Source organism: Rhinolophus sinicus, chromosome 15 (genome assembly GCF_057876585.1).
Source record: "Rhinolophus sinicus isolate RSI-liver-muscle chromosome 15, RSI-T2T, whole genome shotgun sequence".
Classification (NCBI taxonomy): Eukaryota; Metazoa; Chordata; class Mammalia; order Chiroptera; family Rhinolophidae; genus Rhinolophus; species Rhinolophus sinicus.
In genome coordinates, this window is record NC_142515.1 from 53,800,441 (window position 1) to 53,820,430 (window position 19,990).

At 42.3% G+C, this 19,990-nt stretch overlaps 1 protein-coding gene across 39 annotated transcripts in view; it reads right to left on the reverse strand.

The window, feature by feature from the left end:
- KCNMA1 (potassium calcium-activated channel subfamily M alpha 1) overlaps window positions 1–19,990 on the reverse strand; it is a 713,000-nt gene that overhangs the window by 312,152 nt on the left and 380,858 nt on the right. For 13 of the 39 annotated variants that reach the window (XM_074339646.2, XM_074339645.2, XM_074339641.2 and 10 more), the window contains exon 4: window positions 4,016–4,039. The exons of the other annotated variants lie outside the window; for them this stretch is intronic. In XM_074339646.2, the coding sequence (XP_074195747.1) occupies window positions 4,016–4,039 (24 nt within the window). The remainder of the gene's footprint in view (window positions 1–4,015; window positions 4,040–19,990) is intronic. 39 annotated transcript variants of the gene reach the window in all.

The following is a 19,990-nucleotide window of genomic DNA, read 5'->3' on the forward strand; positions in this document are numbered from 1 at the left end:
TTACTCTCATTTCCCTACCTGCAGTAACACTAGCCCCCTCTTCTTTACTAAACTCTTGTTGACTAGAGACATGATGGAATAGATGACTCAAACAGTACTGAATGCATATACACTCAAGCACAAATACTACAAAACAGACCGAGAGTTCTTTAAGGGCAGGGTCAAAGAGTCATGTACAGGCATGGGGTGCTACGTGTGGGTGGGCACACACACATGCACATGTCCACTGCCCTCCAGCACAACTGTACACACTCCAGAACCACACCCAAATAGGACAGCCTGGGTGAGGTGATTAGAAATGGAGAGAAGAAGAGAGAAGAAGTCCCAGGTCTGAATGGAGAGCAGGGAACCCAGACACAACTCCTGGCATGGGGATAGGGGGGACAGTTCCTCTGACCCCCGGAACCATACTCCTTTCAAGCCTAGGAAAACTTAAGAGGGAGCAAGAATAGAGGACTCATCCTACTGCTACCTTCTGCTGCCAGTGCCTTTCTTTCTGGGTATTAAATGTGGTCATCCGTGTGTTAAGAGGCCCATAAACAATCACCTCCAACCAGTAATAACTAATAGTCAGCTCCTAGACAGTGGGGAGCAACTGCCTGGTGTCTTCGTTTCTTAAGGAGAGAGCACCCACAAGGCAGAAGCCTGAGGCATAGCTTCAAGGCACTTTGGCCTCAAGCCTCCGTATGTAAGAACTCTCTTAACTGCACTGACAATGGCAGAGGCTCCTAAGGAACACGCATGAGCCCTCTATATTTGCAAAGCCTGTCCAATCAGGGCAATGTTGAGCATGTGGGTTGTGATTCCCACAGCATAACAGGTTCAAATCATGGAGGGTGGTTACTAGGTGAAGACTTCCAAATTCTTCTGTCTGAGCCTTCTTCTCCAGATGTTTATCTTGGACTCTCCTTGGCATTCCCTAGTCACTTATTAGTCTCCTCCTTCGGTTATGCCCCGTGCTTCCATCCCTGTCTTCCTCCCAGACTTTTACGTAATTCTGATGCACTTGGACAGCCTGACCTTGGCAATGTCTCCTTGCTACAGGTCTACCTGCAAGGACTGAAGAGTGGAGAAGCCAAAATCTACTGACTCCACAGCCAGGCCCAGTCAGTTCTGGGTCCCAAACCGGCCGTCTAATCAGATGGGAGTAATGAGGATACCTGAGACAGATCCCTTTCCTATTCTCTTCAATGAACTCTAGTATTTGGCCAGCAGCCTAAGAGCTCTACTACATTTTCAACCCTGCTCTCTCCAGTCCACATCTGGACCCAAGCAGAACAGCACCCAATCCTCTCAGTGGTCTCATCGAAAGGGCTACACTGACAAAGAGTGGCAACACTAAAGACTTGCCTGGTATTGATTTTAGAAGGCCTGAGAGCATCTGGGGAAAAAATAATTATGTAAAGAAACAGTTGTGCCATTTATCTATTGCTTCACTTTGAAGAATAGAAAACACTGCCACAAAACATATATACTTACCACCAACCAGGATACTGCCATTTGTCAAAAGATACATAAGAATTTATATGTGATGCTAAAGGATAATTATGATAGCTTTGTTTCTGAGATCTGCGGTTTGCTTTTTGCTTTGTTTTGTTTTGTTTTGTTTTCAGACGACACAGATAAAGACCCGGTACAAGTCTTCCTGACATCTGGCGTAGAAAACAATTATACCTTTGTTACACAAGGGGATAAAATAGCTGTGTCTTAGCTCTGTCTGGCTGACAGCTGAGGCATGCAAGTTTTGTAAGTATTCCTATTTAGGAGTTGTGTTGAGAGCCCAGCAGCCTCGCGGCCAAAAAGGAGAGTCTGAGATGTTGCTGATTGGAAGTCATGAGTCTGCTGAGCACAAAGCAGGAGTCACTCCTTAGGAATGCCATAACATGACCTGGCCAGCGGAGACCAACATCACCACGGACAATCGGATGTGACAAGTTACCCTGAGGAACAAAGTGTCATCACTAACAAAGAAAACGGTAAGGACGTGTTAAAGCCTATGATTAAATAATCATATCTTCAAGTATATACTCTCTTAACCTCCTTCTCAACTATTTCATGGAAATAACATCTGGAATATTTCTGTTTCTTCATTTTTATTTCTTTCCCACTTGCTTCTGGTTAGCATGGGAAATCACTTATTTATTAAAACCGTCTTGCACATGCCTCAGGAATAAGAGCTCTTCCCAACACGTCAGTGGTGTCCATTTGACTTTTGAGTGCAAATTTAGAAAGGAATATCATGAATTACATGCCCTTTGGGGTGAAGCTGTTTGTCCCTCGCTTCCTCCCGCAGTTGCCCTTTTTAATTCTGTTGCTGTATCTTTGATTGTTCTCTAGAGTTGTTTTCCCCGTCACTATAAAACATCTCTGTGAGGGGCCCAAGATGCCCCCTATGAAGCTCATTTCTTATGATTTTTCTCCTTTGTCTCCGTGAATGGATCCACTTAGCCCCACTCTGTGTTGGGTGTCGGAAACCCTTTCACTTTATCTGGAAGCATTTTTTCTAAGCAGAAGAATGGGTCTCTTTACTGAAGGACCTCACAAAAGAGGATCAGTTGTTTTCTTTCCCACAGCCCCGATGAAAGCTCTGTCAAGCGAGAGCATTTCAACATACTGGTCAAGATCACCTGCTCTGCACGGGGGCTGCACGATAATTTCATCTAAGCTCCTCTCAAAAAGGGAAATGGCTTCCATTCAAAGGATTTCTATACTGATGACCAAAAGAACATGTCATGAGACTCTACGCAAAGTCTGCTCCTGTGGGGCGAAGGGAATATATTTAACAGATTAAGGCAAAAGGGAAGTATGGAAAGAGCTTCAATCTACTAAATTCTTCTGATATGAGGAAATCACAATTCATAAGGAAAAATAAAATCAAGACATGAAGCCTTCAATTTTGTGAGATTATCACTGCTCAGTGTGTAGTTTTAATCCAAGGGGCTCTGGCAAGCTCATACCACCAGGGGTGCTCTAGGAACTCTTACTCCACCCCAGAATTATGACCTTGGTAATGCCCACCTGTCATGTTTCTCAATTTCCAGCCAAGGTTATGTCTAAAATGTAAAGCATCTACTTATATGAAATAACAAAAAAATCCAGTAAGAAAACAAATCCTGGCAAGTATGTTCATAAAAGTCCATTCTGAGAATAAAAGGGGGGAAAAACACATGTTAAAAAAAAAAAAGTAAAGCAGTTTTAAAGAAAGTCATTAAACAGCCTAAAGGCAAAAATATATTTCAAAGAGAGAAAACGATCACAATTACTAATCCATATGCTGAATGCAATGCCAACATGCTTCAATGAATATGGTATCCTTTCTAGTACTAGCATTTTACATCTTTTTAAAGTTGAATTAGTGGCACTCCTGTTTACACAGTAAACTAAGACAAAGGCCAATGATTGTATTTCCCAGGGCATTTAGCTTAATAGGTTCTTTTTTTTTTCTTTTTTTTTTTTTTTTTTAAAGTAGAAACATTTAAACATTTATTAGATCCATGCAAAACCCATCTAGGTCACATTGTACAGAAAGATGTGAAAAGGTACCGTAATACTGGTCCTTTTGGGCACATCCATGCAGAGCCGGGAATTTGTAGGACTGATTATCAGGTAAGCTGTTACTTGGCAAACTGACCCTCGCTTCTAAATTCCTTGTCCTCTGCTCAGCAGACGCCTAGAAACAGGAGATTTCTTTCTCTTTTCCAAAATTCTAGTCTTGAATTTTCAAGGGACAGAGTGGCCTTTGTGGTGGGACAGCAAATTGGGATCCCCCCAGGACATCCAAAGAGAGCCCTAAGTCTCAGTGTGTCAGTGTATCGGGAGGCTCGCAGTGACAATTCCACGCATGCACCCAGGGCTCGCTGCATTCAGGTCGGGGCCCTGGGGGGAAGCACGCGGCATGCATGAGCAGTGCAGGAAAAGGTTCTGGTTAACCTGGAGGCAACAACCAAACGGGTAAGGTTGCATCATGCAATGAAAACCACAGCTTGGCCTTAGCTGCCATGCAGAAAAGACCTACATCAAAGAGTCTGCAGTGCGGCTCCTGGGTGAGAGTCGACATGAGAGAGGTGAGTTACTTCAGCAATGAAAGACAGGGGCAGAAAAATGTTCAAACCACTATAAACAGAACACTGTACAGAGCACTGGCATTACACGTGAGAAGAGGCAGCTTAGGGACAAGGAGAGGAGAGACAAGGAGGGAAGGTGACAGAACTGGCTGTTAACTCTGGTGAGATGGTTTCCCTGGCCATCCTTACATAGACATGTATTTATAATGTATGTTGCTTCAACAAATAACCTCATTTAAGTCTTTCACATCAACCATAATTTTTTGGATATTTTGAGCATTCGGGAGAAGCAAGGTATTGGTTACATAAAGATACACACCATCATTTCCTGTGGTTACAGTTCATTACAGAAGCAGAGCTGAGCTGGTCAGATAAATAAGAGACAGTTAAGTGCCAACATTCTAACACTTTGGTTACAGAGCTCATGGTGACTTCTGAGGCGTAACATGGCACTGAAGAAACCCAATGGTCACAAAAGCTCGGGGTCGTGCACCGGTAGATACCTACAACCTAGGACCCTGAATTCAAATCTACTCCCAAGGAGGCCATCTTTCCTTCACCTCAGCATGCATGGTAGGTCAACAGTGAATTCACCACATGTACCTCGACCATTTCATGGAACCTTAGATACAGGTGAGATTCCCCAACGGTGTTTTTATCAAAATCAATTGCTTGATGACAATAAAAATGTTTAAAGTTCTTAAAGGAACACAAATACTACGGATTGCGCAGAAGCCCATCACGCTGCCCTCTGCTATCAAGGCCACATGGGATATCTGAGAAGAGCTTTCATGTCAACTGCCCGCTTAACATAACAGCTGTTTTGTTTTTCCTCCCCCTTTGCCTCTTGTGATCTCTGACACACTGAACACAATTCACTGGATGGTATGGTCTAGTCCTGACTCACAATTTCTCCCTCCTGGTTCTGACTGGAAATGGTGAGAGGGAAGTAGATATTCCTCTTCAAATGTTCTGGAGCTCAGCCTTCTTATCCCCCGTACGTGTGGTTACAGTTGTGAGAGGGAGCGCAGGCCCAATGTACACGAGCAGGGCGCTGCCCAAAACCAGGACCCAGGCACCACAGAGCATGTGGATAAATAAATTCAGGGAGAACTGAAATGGGAGTCCCCCCAGCACCACCTTCCTCACACCTCAAGATGCAGCTGTTTCCACTTGATCACAGTTTATTCCCTCTTATCCATTAAAAACGTAAAGGCCTAAGTTGAATGACATGTTTTCAAAACAACTATAGTTTTGAAAAAAATTTATAAATAGTCTGTACATTCATCCAACAAATATCTCTGAGGTCCTCCTTCTGTGACAGCCACTATACTAGTTTCAGGGACATAACAGTCAATCAAACATGGTTCCTACTCTTGAGTAGTTTTCCATTTAGTGGAGGAGCATGCCCAAATTTTAATTTCTGAAAGCATAATGCAAGAGTACTTTGCTTCAAAATTCTACTAACTACCCTGTATGACCTTGGGCGTGTTACTTAATCTCTCTGTACCTCAGTCTCCTCATACATAAAATGCAAATAATACCTACCTGCTCAGCTTGTTGAGAGGAATAAATGAGTCAGGAGATGATAACTGTTTCATGAGTGGCTGGCCCATGGTAAATGCTGTGTCACCTTTAGCTATTACGATCATTAGTACTCAAATACAAGTGAGAAACAAAAGGGCTCTGGGAGTAGAAGATGGGCTCTGCCTAACTTCTGAGTTAGGCTTTGAGTGATGAGTATACATTTGTCAGGGGAAGAAGGCAGGATAAGGTACTGAAGCAGAGGGATAAGCATGGGCAGAAACTCGGAGGCACAAGAGGACACAGTGCATTCTGGGAATGGAGGGAGGTGCCACATGACTGGAGTCTAAGTAGACTGGAGGACTGGCAAGTAGACAGGAGACTATGGAGCACGCGTGTGCCTCGGCAGCATGTCTAGTCTTTATCCCATAGGAAGTAGGGAATTGATCCAAGTTTACGTGCAGGAGAATGATGTCATTCTCTTTGTTTTGCAGGAAGCTAACTCTGGTAAAGATGTGGAGAAGGAACTGGAAGCAGAAGAACGTGCAGGCAAAGAAGTCAGTCAAATTTCAAAGGAAAAAAGTCACCAGTGCAAATACTAAGATGAAAACCATTTTTATGGCACAATTCAAGTATCCCAGTATCCTGGAAAATGCCCCTTCTTCAGGGCAGGATGCTGCCAGGGCTTTTTTAGGAAGAGGAAATAGATCGGCAGTATGACTGAAGCAGTTACCTACACCACACGCTTTTTTCTCCTTTGGCAGCCCTCCACATCTGTTACAGTCTTTGTGTCACAAAGGATGTATCTCTTTCTCTTTTGAAAGGACCCGGCCTATGAAGATGCTCTTTTCTCTGTTATTTGGAGAGTATTCTCTAAATTATAGTTAGAATCTACCTATAGTGAACAAATTTCAGCACTTTGAATTGTGGCACCTGTACATACTAGACACATGGCAACAATTATAGATCAATTACAGGTGAACATACATAGTCACGCAGTAGAATAGTAGCTGATACATTTTCTGCCTCCACTTTCTCTGCTCATTTTCTAAACAACTTAGCAATGTCACCAAACCATCACACTCAACTGCCTTTTAACTAGTCATCAACTCCTGGGCACATCCAGACTTCTCTGAGCAAGCTGAACTCATTTTCCCTCACAAAGTCCTGTCCTTTGGGGGTTTACATGTCCTCAGATCGCAAAGGGTTGCCTGAGAATATGAGTTCTAGGGCCTGTAGCTTTCTTTTGGTTGGAGAGAAGATAGTAAGAGGGAAAATAACATTTCTGATCACGTGCTTTCTTCTCTTTAAAACTTACCAAGTGTGTTCGATGCTCACATAGCCCACCTTTCAAGTAGAAGTGTGGCAAGAACCCACCCTCAGCTGACGAAGTAGAAACTGGTAAGTTTTGTTTACATGCTGCTGTGAGCACGTGATCTGTCTTACGCGGTGGATTTCCATTTGTCCCAGGGCCATTCTAATTTGGAGTTTCCATGAAGCCAAGACAAGAGTGCAAATGCTGACATGGGGGGAAATGACCCCTCTGCACTCGGCCTTGCGAAGAAGGAAACATGATGGGACATCAAGAACGAAGACTGGTATTCTCTAAAGTGACTGCTACAGTGCTAGTAGCAGCCACTCATGGAACTGGTCGGGCTCAGCAGGAAGACATCTTTGTGGGGCAGACATTGGTGCAAGGCTCATTTCAAAAGAGAGTGTAATACTTCTTAACTTAAAGCTGAAAGAAAAGATCCAATCCCGGTGGCTGTTATCTTTGAAGAACGGAGGAAGAGGTAAGTTTTTCTTGTCGGGGAAGGGCATGAATTATACTGTTATATCTAATGCCTCTCCCTTTCTCTCCCAGCTCTGAAAAGCTGTTTTCTCCCCACAGCATGTGAACCAAAGAGTCAGAACTCCAAAGAGGTAACGATATAAAGTAGCATCAGGGCCTCCTCCCCTTCCCCAGGTTACTCTCCTGGTACTTGTGGATGGAAACCAACTGGGAAAAGGCAAGAGCTGAGACCTCCTGCCCATGCCATTCCCAGCGACTCAGTAAGTAGATTCCCCGGCTCCTAGCAAAACCTGTGCTCCTGCCAAGAAACAATGACAACTGTGTGTACCTTCCTCGCTATGCATCTGTGTGGGACTGCAAATGAGCATGACACATCCCTGCTCAGTAGGTAGCAAGTTTGCATTTTGATTAACAGAACCAACTAAGGTTCGTGGAAGCTTTCATTTGGAAAGGCTTAAAAAAAAAAAAAAAAAGACGACGGGTGATTCTTTTTAAACCCACACATAACGTATTTACAGGTAGTCAACTAACCAATTGTTTTTCAGTTGATTTTAAACCTCAATCAGTCATTTTGAAATTAAAACCATTTAAAAAGTCATTAATGTAACCTTACAAAAATTTCCTGTGACTATTTTTCAATTTTTTTTTTTTTTTTTATCTCTCTTTAAAACTCCTCTCAAGGGAGTTTCTTTGTGGTGATGGAAGAGTTCTGTATTCTGATTGGGAAGGAAAACATACAAATCTACATGTGATAAAATGTCCTCAACCTATATATATAAAAAAAGTGATTCTAAAAACTGGCAAAAACCCCAAAAAGGTCTGTACCTGAGTACAATATTGTGCCAATGTCAACTTACCAATTTTGACAACATACTATGACAATGTAACATACAGTGCTATCATTGGAGAAAGGGTAGACAGAAACTCTGTACTGTTTTTGCAACTTCTTGTGAATCTTAAACTATTTCAAAATAAAGTTATAATACCAAAATAATCACTTAAAATAAGTATAACCAAGCCTGCTTGGTTATACCTTAGCCAGGTGTCAGGCTAGTATTCTATTTGGCGTGATATTAGTCTCAAAAAAAAAATATATATAAACTGATTTCTTTAAAAAGCATTTATTTGCCACCTGTTGTATGTGTATTGTTGTGTTCATTTCCAAAAGACACAAAAGAGGTATAAGGTAGACTGTCAATACCAATGAATATTAATTATCTCACTCCTTTTCTCAGGAATATTGAAGCAGAGATGGCATTTATATACTATGCAAATTCTAACAGACAATCTCTAGACAGAATCAACTGTCAATAAATACAGGGCATTAAGGTGACAAGGAAGCTCCTAGAATTAACCGACAGTGATCTGTTCAGATAAGCAGAGGTCAGGTAACAAGCTGTGCTGAATAAAGCTATAATGACCTCCCGACTTAATATAAAGCTGGTCCTGGACTAAGCTCTCCTTTAGCTTGTTTTTTTCACCCTCTCTCTTTTCTTTCCCAGAGCTTAGTGCTTGCCTTACTAGGGAGCCAATAATTGATACCTGATTGATTAAGGTACAAGGTGATACCAAGAACTACTTCGATTTTTTAAAACAACCAAAAGGGCTTCAAGAATGAATTTACAAGTGTAGAACTTAAGGCAAATTTGCAAGTTAGAAGGAGAGATAGTATTTTAGAATATAGGGGGTCTTTGCAGCACCCACCAAACCAAACAAGGGTGGCCACCCACTCTACCTACTAAAATAATGCTTGTCCTAGGCAATGCGATTGCAAGTAAATTCAAGGCAAAATGAGGTAAAGATGGATCCTTAGAATGCCAAAGTCTTTACAAGAAACATGTCTACCATTTGATCTTTTTTTGGGGGTGGGGGAGAAGAAACAAAAGAAAAAATTTTTTTAAGTGTGCCAAGAGTAAACTCTCCTGGAACTAAAGACTCAGAAAATGAATATCCAGGAAGGGCCAAATCTGAACCAAGCATTTAAGTCATTTAACAGTGACTTCATTTGTCCTCTCAAATCAGCATGTATTTTGATGGACAGCTCCTTCTAGTCACCCCTGCCTAAATATTAAATGGATAAAAAGATCTGGATTATTTTCTTAAATTGTATGAAATCGTAAACATTTTTAAAGTTGTCACTGACTTCTGAGACTCTAGGTACCTTGTAAGCAATTCTAAAGACTCTCCATAGTTGCATGTGAGCTAATAGTCGAGAAGTGAAGATGTCATATTTGTTCGTGATAAGTAGCAACAAAAGTGTATGAATCACACCACTTGCTCAGATGAAACTACGAACAACATGACATCATAGTGTGAACAAAGCAAAATAAAGCCATTTGGTGGACATATTTGCAAAAGGGCCAGTTTCACCATAAAGATGGAGAACACTTGTTTGATTTTATGCTTTAAAACGATCGTATTAAATAGAAAACACTTTTCCTCATTTAAAATGTTTCTATTCGTGCTAAGGCAATTAAGTTAGAACAGTATCATCACTGTTTGAAACTGAAAAACTAATTTAATGTCACAATGTCCTAATTCACTATTAAGTCAATAAGAGTTTTTAGAATTATCAACCTGACATAGAAGTCTTTGTTTTTCAACTTAGTAGGAGATGCTGTAAAATCCATGGAGTGAATTGTGAAGTTTTAATGAGTTAAAATGTGAGACGTCACTGGCACCTAATAAGGGCTCATTAACAGTTACCAGATGACATTGTTAAAAAGGAAGCGCAAACCATGCGTCTATCTGCTCTGGGATAGATCTCACTGCAAACAGGATCTCTTTCACCTCTGTACAAGTTTCCTACACTGCACATCACTCTTCCCCTTTTGCACTAAATTCAAATCACACTTACCTTCCTTTTGTCCCTCCAAATCCGCAAGTTTGCTTCCTTCTCCAGTTGCTACAAGCTCCATGAAAGCAGCAAACTTATGTGTCTTGTTCACTGCTTCACAAGAGCGTAAACTAGTGCCTGGAACACGGGAGGTTCTCAATAAAACTTGCTAAATGAATAAACAAATAAAACGGAGGACGAAAGGAAGAAACAAATGGAAGCAGGGGTTTGGGGGAGACGAAGGCATGAAGGGAGTTATGGTTAGAGGCCAAGTTCAGCCTCACTAAGATTAAGTCTATGGTGAATGATAGTTTGCTAGTGTTTCTCCTGTCAAAGCATAATTATTAGCCTAAGGTTGCTCCCACCGCAATTCCTATGTGTATTTGACTTTATACCCATATCAAAGCATTTTCATCTCTTTTATTCAACATAAGGAGTCCCTTAGGCATTTAATACGCTATAATATATGCACCTGCAAAGACGTTCAACATTTAATTTTTGACGTACACTTAACCACATACTTCCAATCTCACTTGAAGGCAAAACAGAACATTACCTTGTCAATTGCCTTCCTAGGCTACGTGAAGAAGGAATTGACAGCCTGTCCCATGTTAGTCCAAAGCTCTTCTTATTATGTACATTAATAATGGAGTGTGCCTAAATAAACTTGAGCCCACCAATGCAAATCTCTATACTTAAAAGTGTGCTTACAATGATGAAATTGTCCAGGGTTCCTTAGACACTGGTGTAGAACAGGATGTATAATTTTGGAGCTGAGAAAAGACTCTGGATTCAGACCAGGGACTCAAATTCTGGTCCTAATTAGCAACCATGTGAATCCAAACAAGTTACTTAACTTTTCTGAGGCTCCCTTTTTTCATCAATCAAATGGAGAAAATCACAGTAGTACTATCAAGTAGACTGAGTTTGTAAAGGGCTTATCTTTGCACATAGTTAGTTCTCAATAAATATGGAAACTGCTTATAGGCCTAGAGAGAGCAAATGGGAACTAAAGTCAGAATCCCTTAAAGACAGTTAGCTAAGCCAGTTTCTGACCTTGTGAACGTGTGGTAAATATTGGCTGAATAAATGGCAGGTTTCTGGTGACCAGCTATGCAGCAGCCCTCTCTCCCTTCTTTGCTGATATCTGTTCAGATTGTATGGCGCTTCCTACACTTATGTGATACATTTTGTAGCATCTCTTTCCTTGAGCCTATTCTAGCCAGAATTGTATGCATACCACATGCTTAATGAGGGAAGTGCCCCTGTAAGACTAGCAAGTTTGTAAAGGGTTTATCTTTGCACATAGTCAGTTCTCCATAAATGCTAGGCCTGCCCATGTCTTCATGCACCAGTACACTCCACTTTAATCTCTGCATTGGCATTTCCATTTAGAGGAGCAGGCCAAGAAGGACCAGTTCTGGGCTGAGACCCTGCAATGCAGATTATAGCAGTTCTGCTAGTTGACTTGTGTACACTGTTTATGCTTCTTTCGGTCTTATTTAGGAAATAGCTTTAGCTGCTTAATATCAGCACATCTTCCATTTTACACACTCCAACCGTAGCTTTCAACAAGAAAAGTGGAGAGCGGAATGTTACACTGTTGCAGACTTCCTGATAAGCATTGGCTTAACTTTATCTGATCTGGTGGATTTGGGGAGATGAGGAAACAGATACTTGGATTGCAAATTCCAGCAGGCTCTTAGTTCCCCTCTCTTAGTTCCAATTTCACTGGATTCACTTGCTCAAATTTCCAACATAACTGTGCTACCCTCTCCTAAGGTGCTACCACCCAGAGCTGCGGGTTGACCTCAACAGGCGTTAAACCTCCATGCAGAAATGAATGCTCGTCATAGCAGAGCAAAAAACTGAAACCCAATCCTGGAGCTTTGGAGAAACCAAAGGACAGATGAATAAGTCTCAATCAAGGCCCCTTAGCTCCCAGCGTCCATATCAGGGGCTTCCCTAGACAAACCCACAGCAGTAGAGATTGCATTAACATGCCTTTGTTTTAGATTTAAAGGCACCCCCCCCCCCATTTGTGTTATTGCAGCTATGCAGTTTGCTCTTTTTTAACATACAGGCAAGAGCTAACCAAGTACACTGGACCTCCAATCTGACCCTCAGTAGCATCAAGACATAATTTTATAGCAGTGTTAAGTAACGCACCAGCCATTACGTGTACTTCTGAAGTAATTCTCATTCTGTCAACTGCTGTAAGAGCCCAGGGCACACGCTGAGCAATCCTGGTGCTCAGTGGTTACGCAGTACTTGGCCAAGGCCAGCAAGTAATTTTCCCTAAGTATATATTGCTTAAGTGGCACCTACCAATTCCGTTTCTTTGTGAGACCGCAAATATGGTGGGTCCACTCTCTCCAGATGCATGCACATTCTACCTCCACACATCGCTCTGCTTCGCCTCTCTAGAAGCACTAGGGTAGGCCTTCTCCCAGGCACAGAAGAAACCAAGAAAACTGACTAGTGTAGTTGTTTGTTTGTTTGTCTGTTTGTTTGTTTACCACCGTTCTCTATTCTGGCTCTGAGACTTGAGCCAGAGAAAACCGACTCGACTCTCCGACAAGACCACCCTTCTGAGATGTCTCCATAGAAACAAAATGATCACCTGGGCTATAGCCCCAGGTTTTCAAGTTTTTATAGGCACCACAGTTCAAAACTACCCAATCACCCCAGACAATTAAAATGAAAAACGAATATTTCTGTGCTCCACATGAAATCATAATGTACTATATTTAATTAGTAAATGTCAAACTTGTTATATTCTTCCTCTCCTCCTTCTCCCCTCCTCCCCCTCCCTTCGTGTCTCTCTCTCTCTCTCTCCCCTTCCCTCCCTCCCTCCTTCCCATCAATCCCTCTTGCTCTTTCCTCACTCTCGTTCTTGCTCCTTCCTCCTTTCCTTAATGGAAACAAGAGCAATCTGCTTTTCCCAGCAGAGCCAAGTCAGATCAGTATTCTTGATGTCAACACCCACTTTGAGGGAGAAAAAAATGACAGGAAAATCCCAGACATAGTGATTCCCTGCCGTGATTCTGTCCAGATCACATCATTCCTTTCACTTGCTCATTGGTTTCATAAGCCTTCTTCCTTTTCTTGTTGTCTATTGTTGTTTTGGGGGCAACTGCCGATGTCTGTACAGTTCTGGGTTTTATTTTAAGTAATTAGTAGTTGACTATCGTTTATTTGTGCAATTGGTGTAATTAAATCTAATTACATAATTGGTAAAATACTGAGTAATCACATAATTAGAATGTGCAATAATAACTGTTGAAATCCCTTTGTTATGACATGTAATGATACAATTATGATGTGCAACAATGTGATATAATTCACAGGGTACCCTGCAAAGAGCGAAACCAGTTCTAGTCCTACATGCGTGGAATGCAGCTAAGGTTGGAGACCTGTGGAATAGCTTTCTGCATCTAGACTTGGCCTTCCTACTCATCTTGATCTCATTAATCTAACCCTTGATGTCTACGCTACATGCAAATCAAAGGCAGTAGCAGAGGCAGCCTTAAGAAGGTACTCGTGAGGGCAGAAGGACCTACACCTCCCAAGGACCAGGTCACCGAAACAACCATCCTTAAATCATAAAGCAGGATCTGCAAGGGACGACCTTGAGTTTCTGAAACTAGCATTCCTGCATGTCAGTTTTAAATTCAAAATGGTAATCGGGGCACAAGAAACCAAGTGGCTAATGTCTCCAGGTCACGCACACAATGACAAGTTCGCCCAATGACAGTGACTGAGGTCATACAGCTCCTGGCTCACAGTCTTCCCCATGCATCCCACCTCCTGTCATCTTCTTGATAATTGTGACACAGGTGAACCACTGGAAACGCTATCCTCTCGTCCTTGACCTTTCCTTTACTGCAAACCACCCACCCACTTCCAAGGTCATGCTCTGGACCTGGAGTCATGCTCCATCACTCATTCCCCCTCCCCTGGTCCCCTCCCTACCACTCACTGTCAGCACTTGTCAAAGACACCACCAATACCCATGCAGCAAACTCCACATGACTCTGGGCCTTTGTCTTCCTTAACGTGCAACACAGCAGCTGCAACGTATGTGAAATCTCGACCCCAAACACCGCCTTCTTCGACCACGACCTCTTACCCCTTGGGCTCGCCTGCTCGGGAGTTCCACCCTGGCTTCATTCTACAACCTCAGGGAACCCTCCACATCCCCAGCACCACACACCCCGCCCCAAGGCCCGGCCAGCCCTTTGCTCCCTGTTCCACCTCACAACCCTCCTCGTCCAGCCTCATTTCCACAGCCCTCCATCACCATCACCTGTAAGTAGCCACCCTCCATCCCTCACGAAGGTCCTCCCTACCACGGACTTCCCTCTCCCTGTGCTCCTCACAGACCCCTGAGCATCTGAAAGTCCCTGGCTAAAACTTCACAAATGAAATGGCTGCTTTCACTCTCAACTCATGCTCTCACACTGCAAACACACTCAGTGCTGACTGGCAAACTGCTGTCTTTCTGAATTCGTTGGCTTTCCTGTTTCCCAAGGTCACCATTCCACAGTTTCTCTTCTCTCCTCTAACCTCCCAATCTTTTCCTGCTCAGCTGATAAGGTCTCACTTCATAAGGTCATTAAAAAGAACACACAGAATCAGATCACGTCTCACCCTTACCAGCAGCCTGCACTCACACACACCCGGTCCCTCCTCTTTGCCTCCAGGCCCTCCCTCCACGGGACAGAAGTGCTTTCAGCTTTGCTCTGTCTCTGCTGTTCTAGCCATCTCTCCCTGACTCCTGGCGTGCTGGCACCAAAATGGAAACTTACTCAGCTATCTTCCACTGTATAAAACAAAACATTCCTTGATCCCGCGTCCCACTCAGACACTCCATTCTCGTTGTCTTTACTGACAGCCGAATTTCCGAAAGCTCTCCATCACTCATTTCCCTCTCCCCGCCCCTCCCTACCACTCGCTGTCAGCACTTGTCAAAGACACCACCAATACCCATGCAGCAAACTCCACATGACTCTGGGCCTTTGTCTTCCTTAATGTCTCAGCAGCACGTGGCAGTAGACTACTTCCTCCTCCTGGAAACACTCCCTTCCTCAGGCTTCTGCCATCCCACCCTCCAAGGTTCTGACCTTTTCCAGTTGCCCATCCAGGGTGCCCCTGCTTTACCCAGCCTCGACGTGTTTTGGGGGGGCATTCCTCCCTCCATCCGGGGCCACTGTCTCCCCTTTCCCCTAGATGATCCCATCCGTTCCCATTAGTTCATAATCCTCTCTATATTTCCTGAAAGTAGAACTCCAGCCCAGAGTCTCTTCTAAATTCTAGACTCTCATGTCTAACTTTCTACTACTTGCCATTTCCTCTTCCATGTCTCAGACTTCTCAGACTTCACATATTCATGACCAAATTCCTCATTTCTCCCCAAACAACCTACCTCCCCATGCAGCCCTTCCCGGCTCATCATATGGTACCACCATCAACCTGTTATTCAAGCCAAACTCCTAGAAAGACCCTTGATTCCTCTTCTTGTCCATGACCTATCCAATCCACCAGTGAGTTCTGTCCCAAATGTCTTTCTCCTTTTCAATTTCCCTGCTTTACCAGCCCACCAGATCAAGCCACCGCCATCTTATTTCACGGGTCTCAGACCTCTTTTATCTCCAGAGCCTGGTTACAGACTGCAATTGTTCTTTTTATAGTTATCTGTTTCATTACTGTTCTTTTTTTCATTTGTTTGTTTTGTTTTGTTTTTTGCCTGTCTCCCTCAGTAGAATTCAAGCGATCTCTGATTCCGTTTATTGGTATCCCGCATCCAGCACAGATCAGGTCATTAAGTTTCCATTGAATGAATAAATGAACGACCACACGTTGGAATCTATAAGCTTCAGAGTACGTACCTCATCGTAAATGCATAACGGTCACTATAAAAGCTGGGGCCAGAACAGAGCTGATGAGAAGAGAAGCTGAAAGTTCTTCAAAAAGTTAAACACAGAGACACCAAATGCTAAAGATTGAATTGTGTCTCCCCAAATTTTATACAACGAAGCCTCAAACTCCAACGTGACAGTATTTGGAGATGGGCCTTTGGGAATAATTAGGGTTAGCTGAGGTCATCGGGGTGGGGCCATCATGAAGAATTAGGGCTCTTATAAGAAGAGACACCAGAGGAGGCTGGCTCCCTCCCACTCTCTCCCTCTCCCTCTCTCACACAAGCTCTCTCTCTCTCTCTGCCATGTATGGACACAGGAAGAAGGTGGCTGCCTACAAGCCAGGAAGAAGGCTCTCACCAGAAAACCACCATGCTGGCACCGTGATCTTGAACTTCCCAGTCTCCAGAAGTATAAGAAAGAAATTCCTGTTGTTTAAGCTACTATGGTATTTTGTTAGCAGCCCAAACTGACTAAGACACCATATGACTAGTATTCTACTCTTAGGTATATACTCAAGAGAAATAAAAACATTCTGGACATTTCACATAAGTGGAATCGTATAACACCTAGCCTTTTGTGACTGGGTTCTTTCACTTAGCATTACATTTTCAAGGTCCATCCATGTTGTAGAATGCATTAGTACTTCACCCAAATAATATTCCATTGTGTGGATATACTAAATTTTGTTTCTCCATTTATCTGTCGATGGATATGTAGGTTGATTCCACTTTCTGTCTATTATGAATAATGCTTCCATGAACATTTGTGCACAGGTTTTTAGGGAGTGTGTAATAGTGGAAACGGTTTCTTTTTGGGATGTTGAAAATGTTCTAGAATTTGATTGTGGTGATGGTTGTATAACTCTGAATATATTGAAAACCACTGAACCGTTTTAAATGGGTAAATTTTATGGTATATGAGATGGTATGTCTCAAAATAGTTGTTAATGAGAAGAAGGAGGATGAAGGAGAAGGTTATACGTTACACACGTAATGTATAATAATTATGTATAACTATATGCTCACCTTTAAAATTATAAATACTCAATTGCATTAAATCTAAGGTGCCATCAATAAGAAGATGGACCACTATTTTACATACCACTAAGGAGAAAAAAATCTGCCAATTATCGTCTTAAAAAGCCATTAATTATAAAGACATTTCTTGTTTCTGAAGATGTTAAAATATGAAAAAAATGGATCTTAAAATTAATGAAATATGGTAACTTTCTTCAGTTCTAGGCATCAACTCCAGAAGTCTTCTAAATAGGAATTACTTCTTTACAGGGAATTCATTATCCTTGACCTCATTCATAAGAAAAAAGCACATTTATCAGATGAGTGTTCCAAGCTGGACTTTAGTTTTGCATGTGACTTTGACTTTGAATGCATCATTCATTGAATCCTAACATCTATCCTTCAGGATAAGCATCGTGCTCCCATTTCACAGATAAGGAAATGGGCTACAAAAAGGTCAATAGTCAGTAAGTAGCAGAGCCAGGCTTCTAAGCCGTATCTCTGAGCCTCCACTCTGCCACATTATGAATGAAAAGCTCAAATGAGTAAACTTTCTGAGCAGAGGCCTTCTTTACGTTTTTGTTTTTTTACTGTTCTCTATTTTTCCCTGTATTAGCTACAGACATGTAGATGCCAGATCATCTCCCATCACTCATCCCTTCCCTTTTCCTTGGTCACACTTCCTAATATCAACTCATATATATTAAAGCAAGGGGAGTTTTGACCCAAAACATTAGGAGTATTTTTGGTCACCTCTGAAGGCCCTGCCTTCAGTATGTGGGTTTGCTATGAAGTCTCCAAGAATGAGAACATGGAGATATGTAAAGAGGACACAAACAGAACAAAGTAGAAAATGAAAAACAAAATGAGGGGGGAAAAAAGTGGCATGACGTGCCAGTGCAGCTCAATTTATGCTGCAGATGTTTTTGCTTAAAATTATGTGTAGATCAAATTCATTTATAAACTAAATCTTATTGTAAATTCAACAAGAACACTGTGATGAAACCTTGTGATGGAAACTTTCCTAATGAGAAAAATTCGTTTGTGCTGAGAATAGTTCATTCCCAATCTATTTTGAATTCCAGTTTCTTTTTTTTTTCCTTTTCAAGTGGTGCCCACCTATACATAAACATTCCATAAACGCCTTGGATGCTTGATGGGCAGGAAAGTCATGAGACCAAAAGATTTTTTTAAAAGACTTAAAATGTGCTCTATTTATAACAGTCATTTCCCTAATGTTTTAAATATATAGTTGACCCTTGAATAATGTGGGGGTCAGGGACGTCGACCCCTGCACAGTTGAAAATCCACATATAACTTTTGACTCCCCCAAAATTTAACTACTAATTGCCTATTGTTGAGCAGAAGCCTTAGGAATAACATAAAGTCAATTAACATGTATTCTGTATGTTATATGCATTATATACTGTATTCTTACAATAAAGTAAGCTAGAGAAAAAAATATTACTAAGAAAATCATAAGGAAAACACATTTACAGTATTTGTTGGAAAAAATCTAACTATAAGTGGACCCAGGTGGTTCAAACCTGTGTTGTTCAAGGGTCAACTGTATATCTCAACACAATGTGAGAGCTGAAGGGATGCTTCCTGGAAGAGGATGAGGAAGAGGAAGCCCTGGAAATGAATTCCTGGACCACCATTAGAGGTGGGAGGTGGAGGGTGAGGGAGCTTGGAGGAGAAGACTGTCTCCCTCGGGTCCCCAAAACCTGTGAACCCTTCTCTCTTGACAGCTGAGAAGGGGGCCAAAGTTAAAGGAGTCCAGCACTCCATTTCCATATAACCTTTTATGGCCTCCTTGCTCATACAAAGCAACTAGCTCCCTGGTCTTCTTTCACAGTCAAAGGTCACAAAATGGCCACCCACACAGATTTTAAAATCAGAAGTGTTACATTAAAAACAACAACTGCATTTCTAGAATCACTTGATTAAATAGAAGATCTGAAAGACCTACTCCAAGTTCCCACTGGGGAAAAACCCACTAGAGTTGAGTAAGTGACCCCTGAAGACAGATCTTCCCAAGCCCCATTACTCCTTACTGCATTACATTCAAAGTGACTCCTGTGGGCATTTTCACTTTAGCCCCCAAAGAAGTCCCTTCAGAGCTAAGCCCCACCACGTGGTTCAACCACTTCAGCAAGAGGCAGTTCCACTTCACCCAATTCCGCCCACTAACACCCATACTCCTAAGAAGGCCCTTTCTCTACTGTGGGTCAGATTTCAACATTTATGAGACGGATTCCTTTTCCTTTTTTTAAAATACACATTTTCTTTTTTTTAGATCCTTCCCCAAATCTTTCGGATCCTCTGCTCTGGAAGGGCCTGCCCGGGTTTCTTTATCTGGCGACACCATTACTCCATATCTGTTACCAGAATCAGCATTGGAGTCACACCTCTGGAGCTATTGTTTCTCAGACGTGCTTAATAAATTAATTTTAACCTTTTAAACCACAGGACCTAACGAAGAGCATTGATCTTTTTTCTGCTTTCCATCAGCATAATACAATCTTGAAGTCGTTCTAAGAAGAAACCCAGTACATTCATTTCTTCCCAGCACTATTACCAGTGAGCTGGCACCAGAAACTTAATACACACGAGACACTAGGGCTCACTGCTCAGACTGAGGGGTGATGGCGAGAGGTGCAAATCCCACACCCAGGCAGCTCTGGCATCTTGGGTGCCAAGAGGTAAGCTGCCCTGGCTTCATATGCTTTGGCAGTAACTGAAGTTACGTACACAGGACATGGGAAGTAAAGAGCCGTATTTTAAGGGCTCGGACCCACTACAAGGTTTCTCAGCACTGTCGTCTCTTAGTC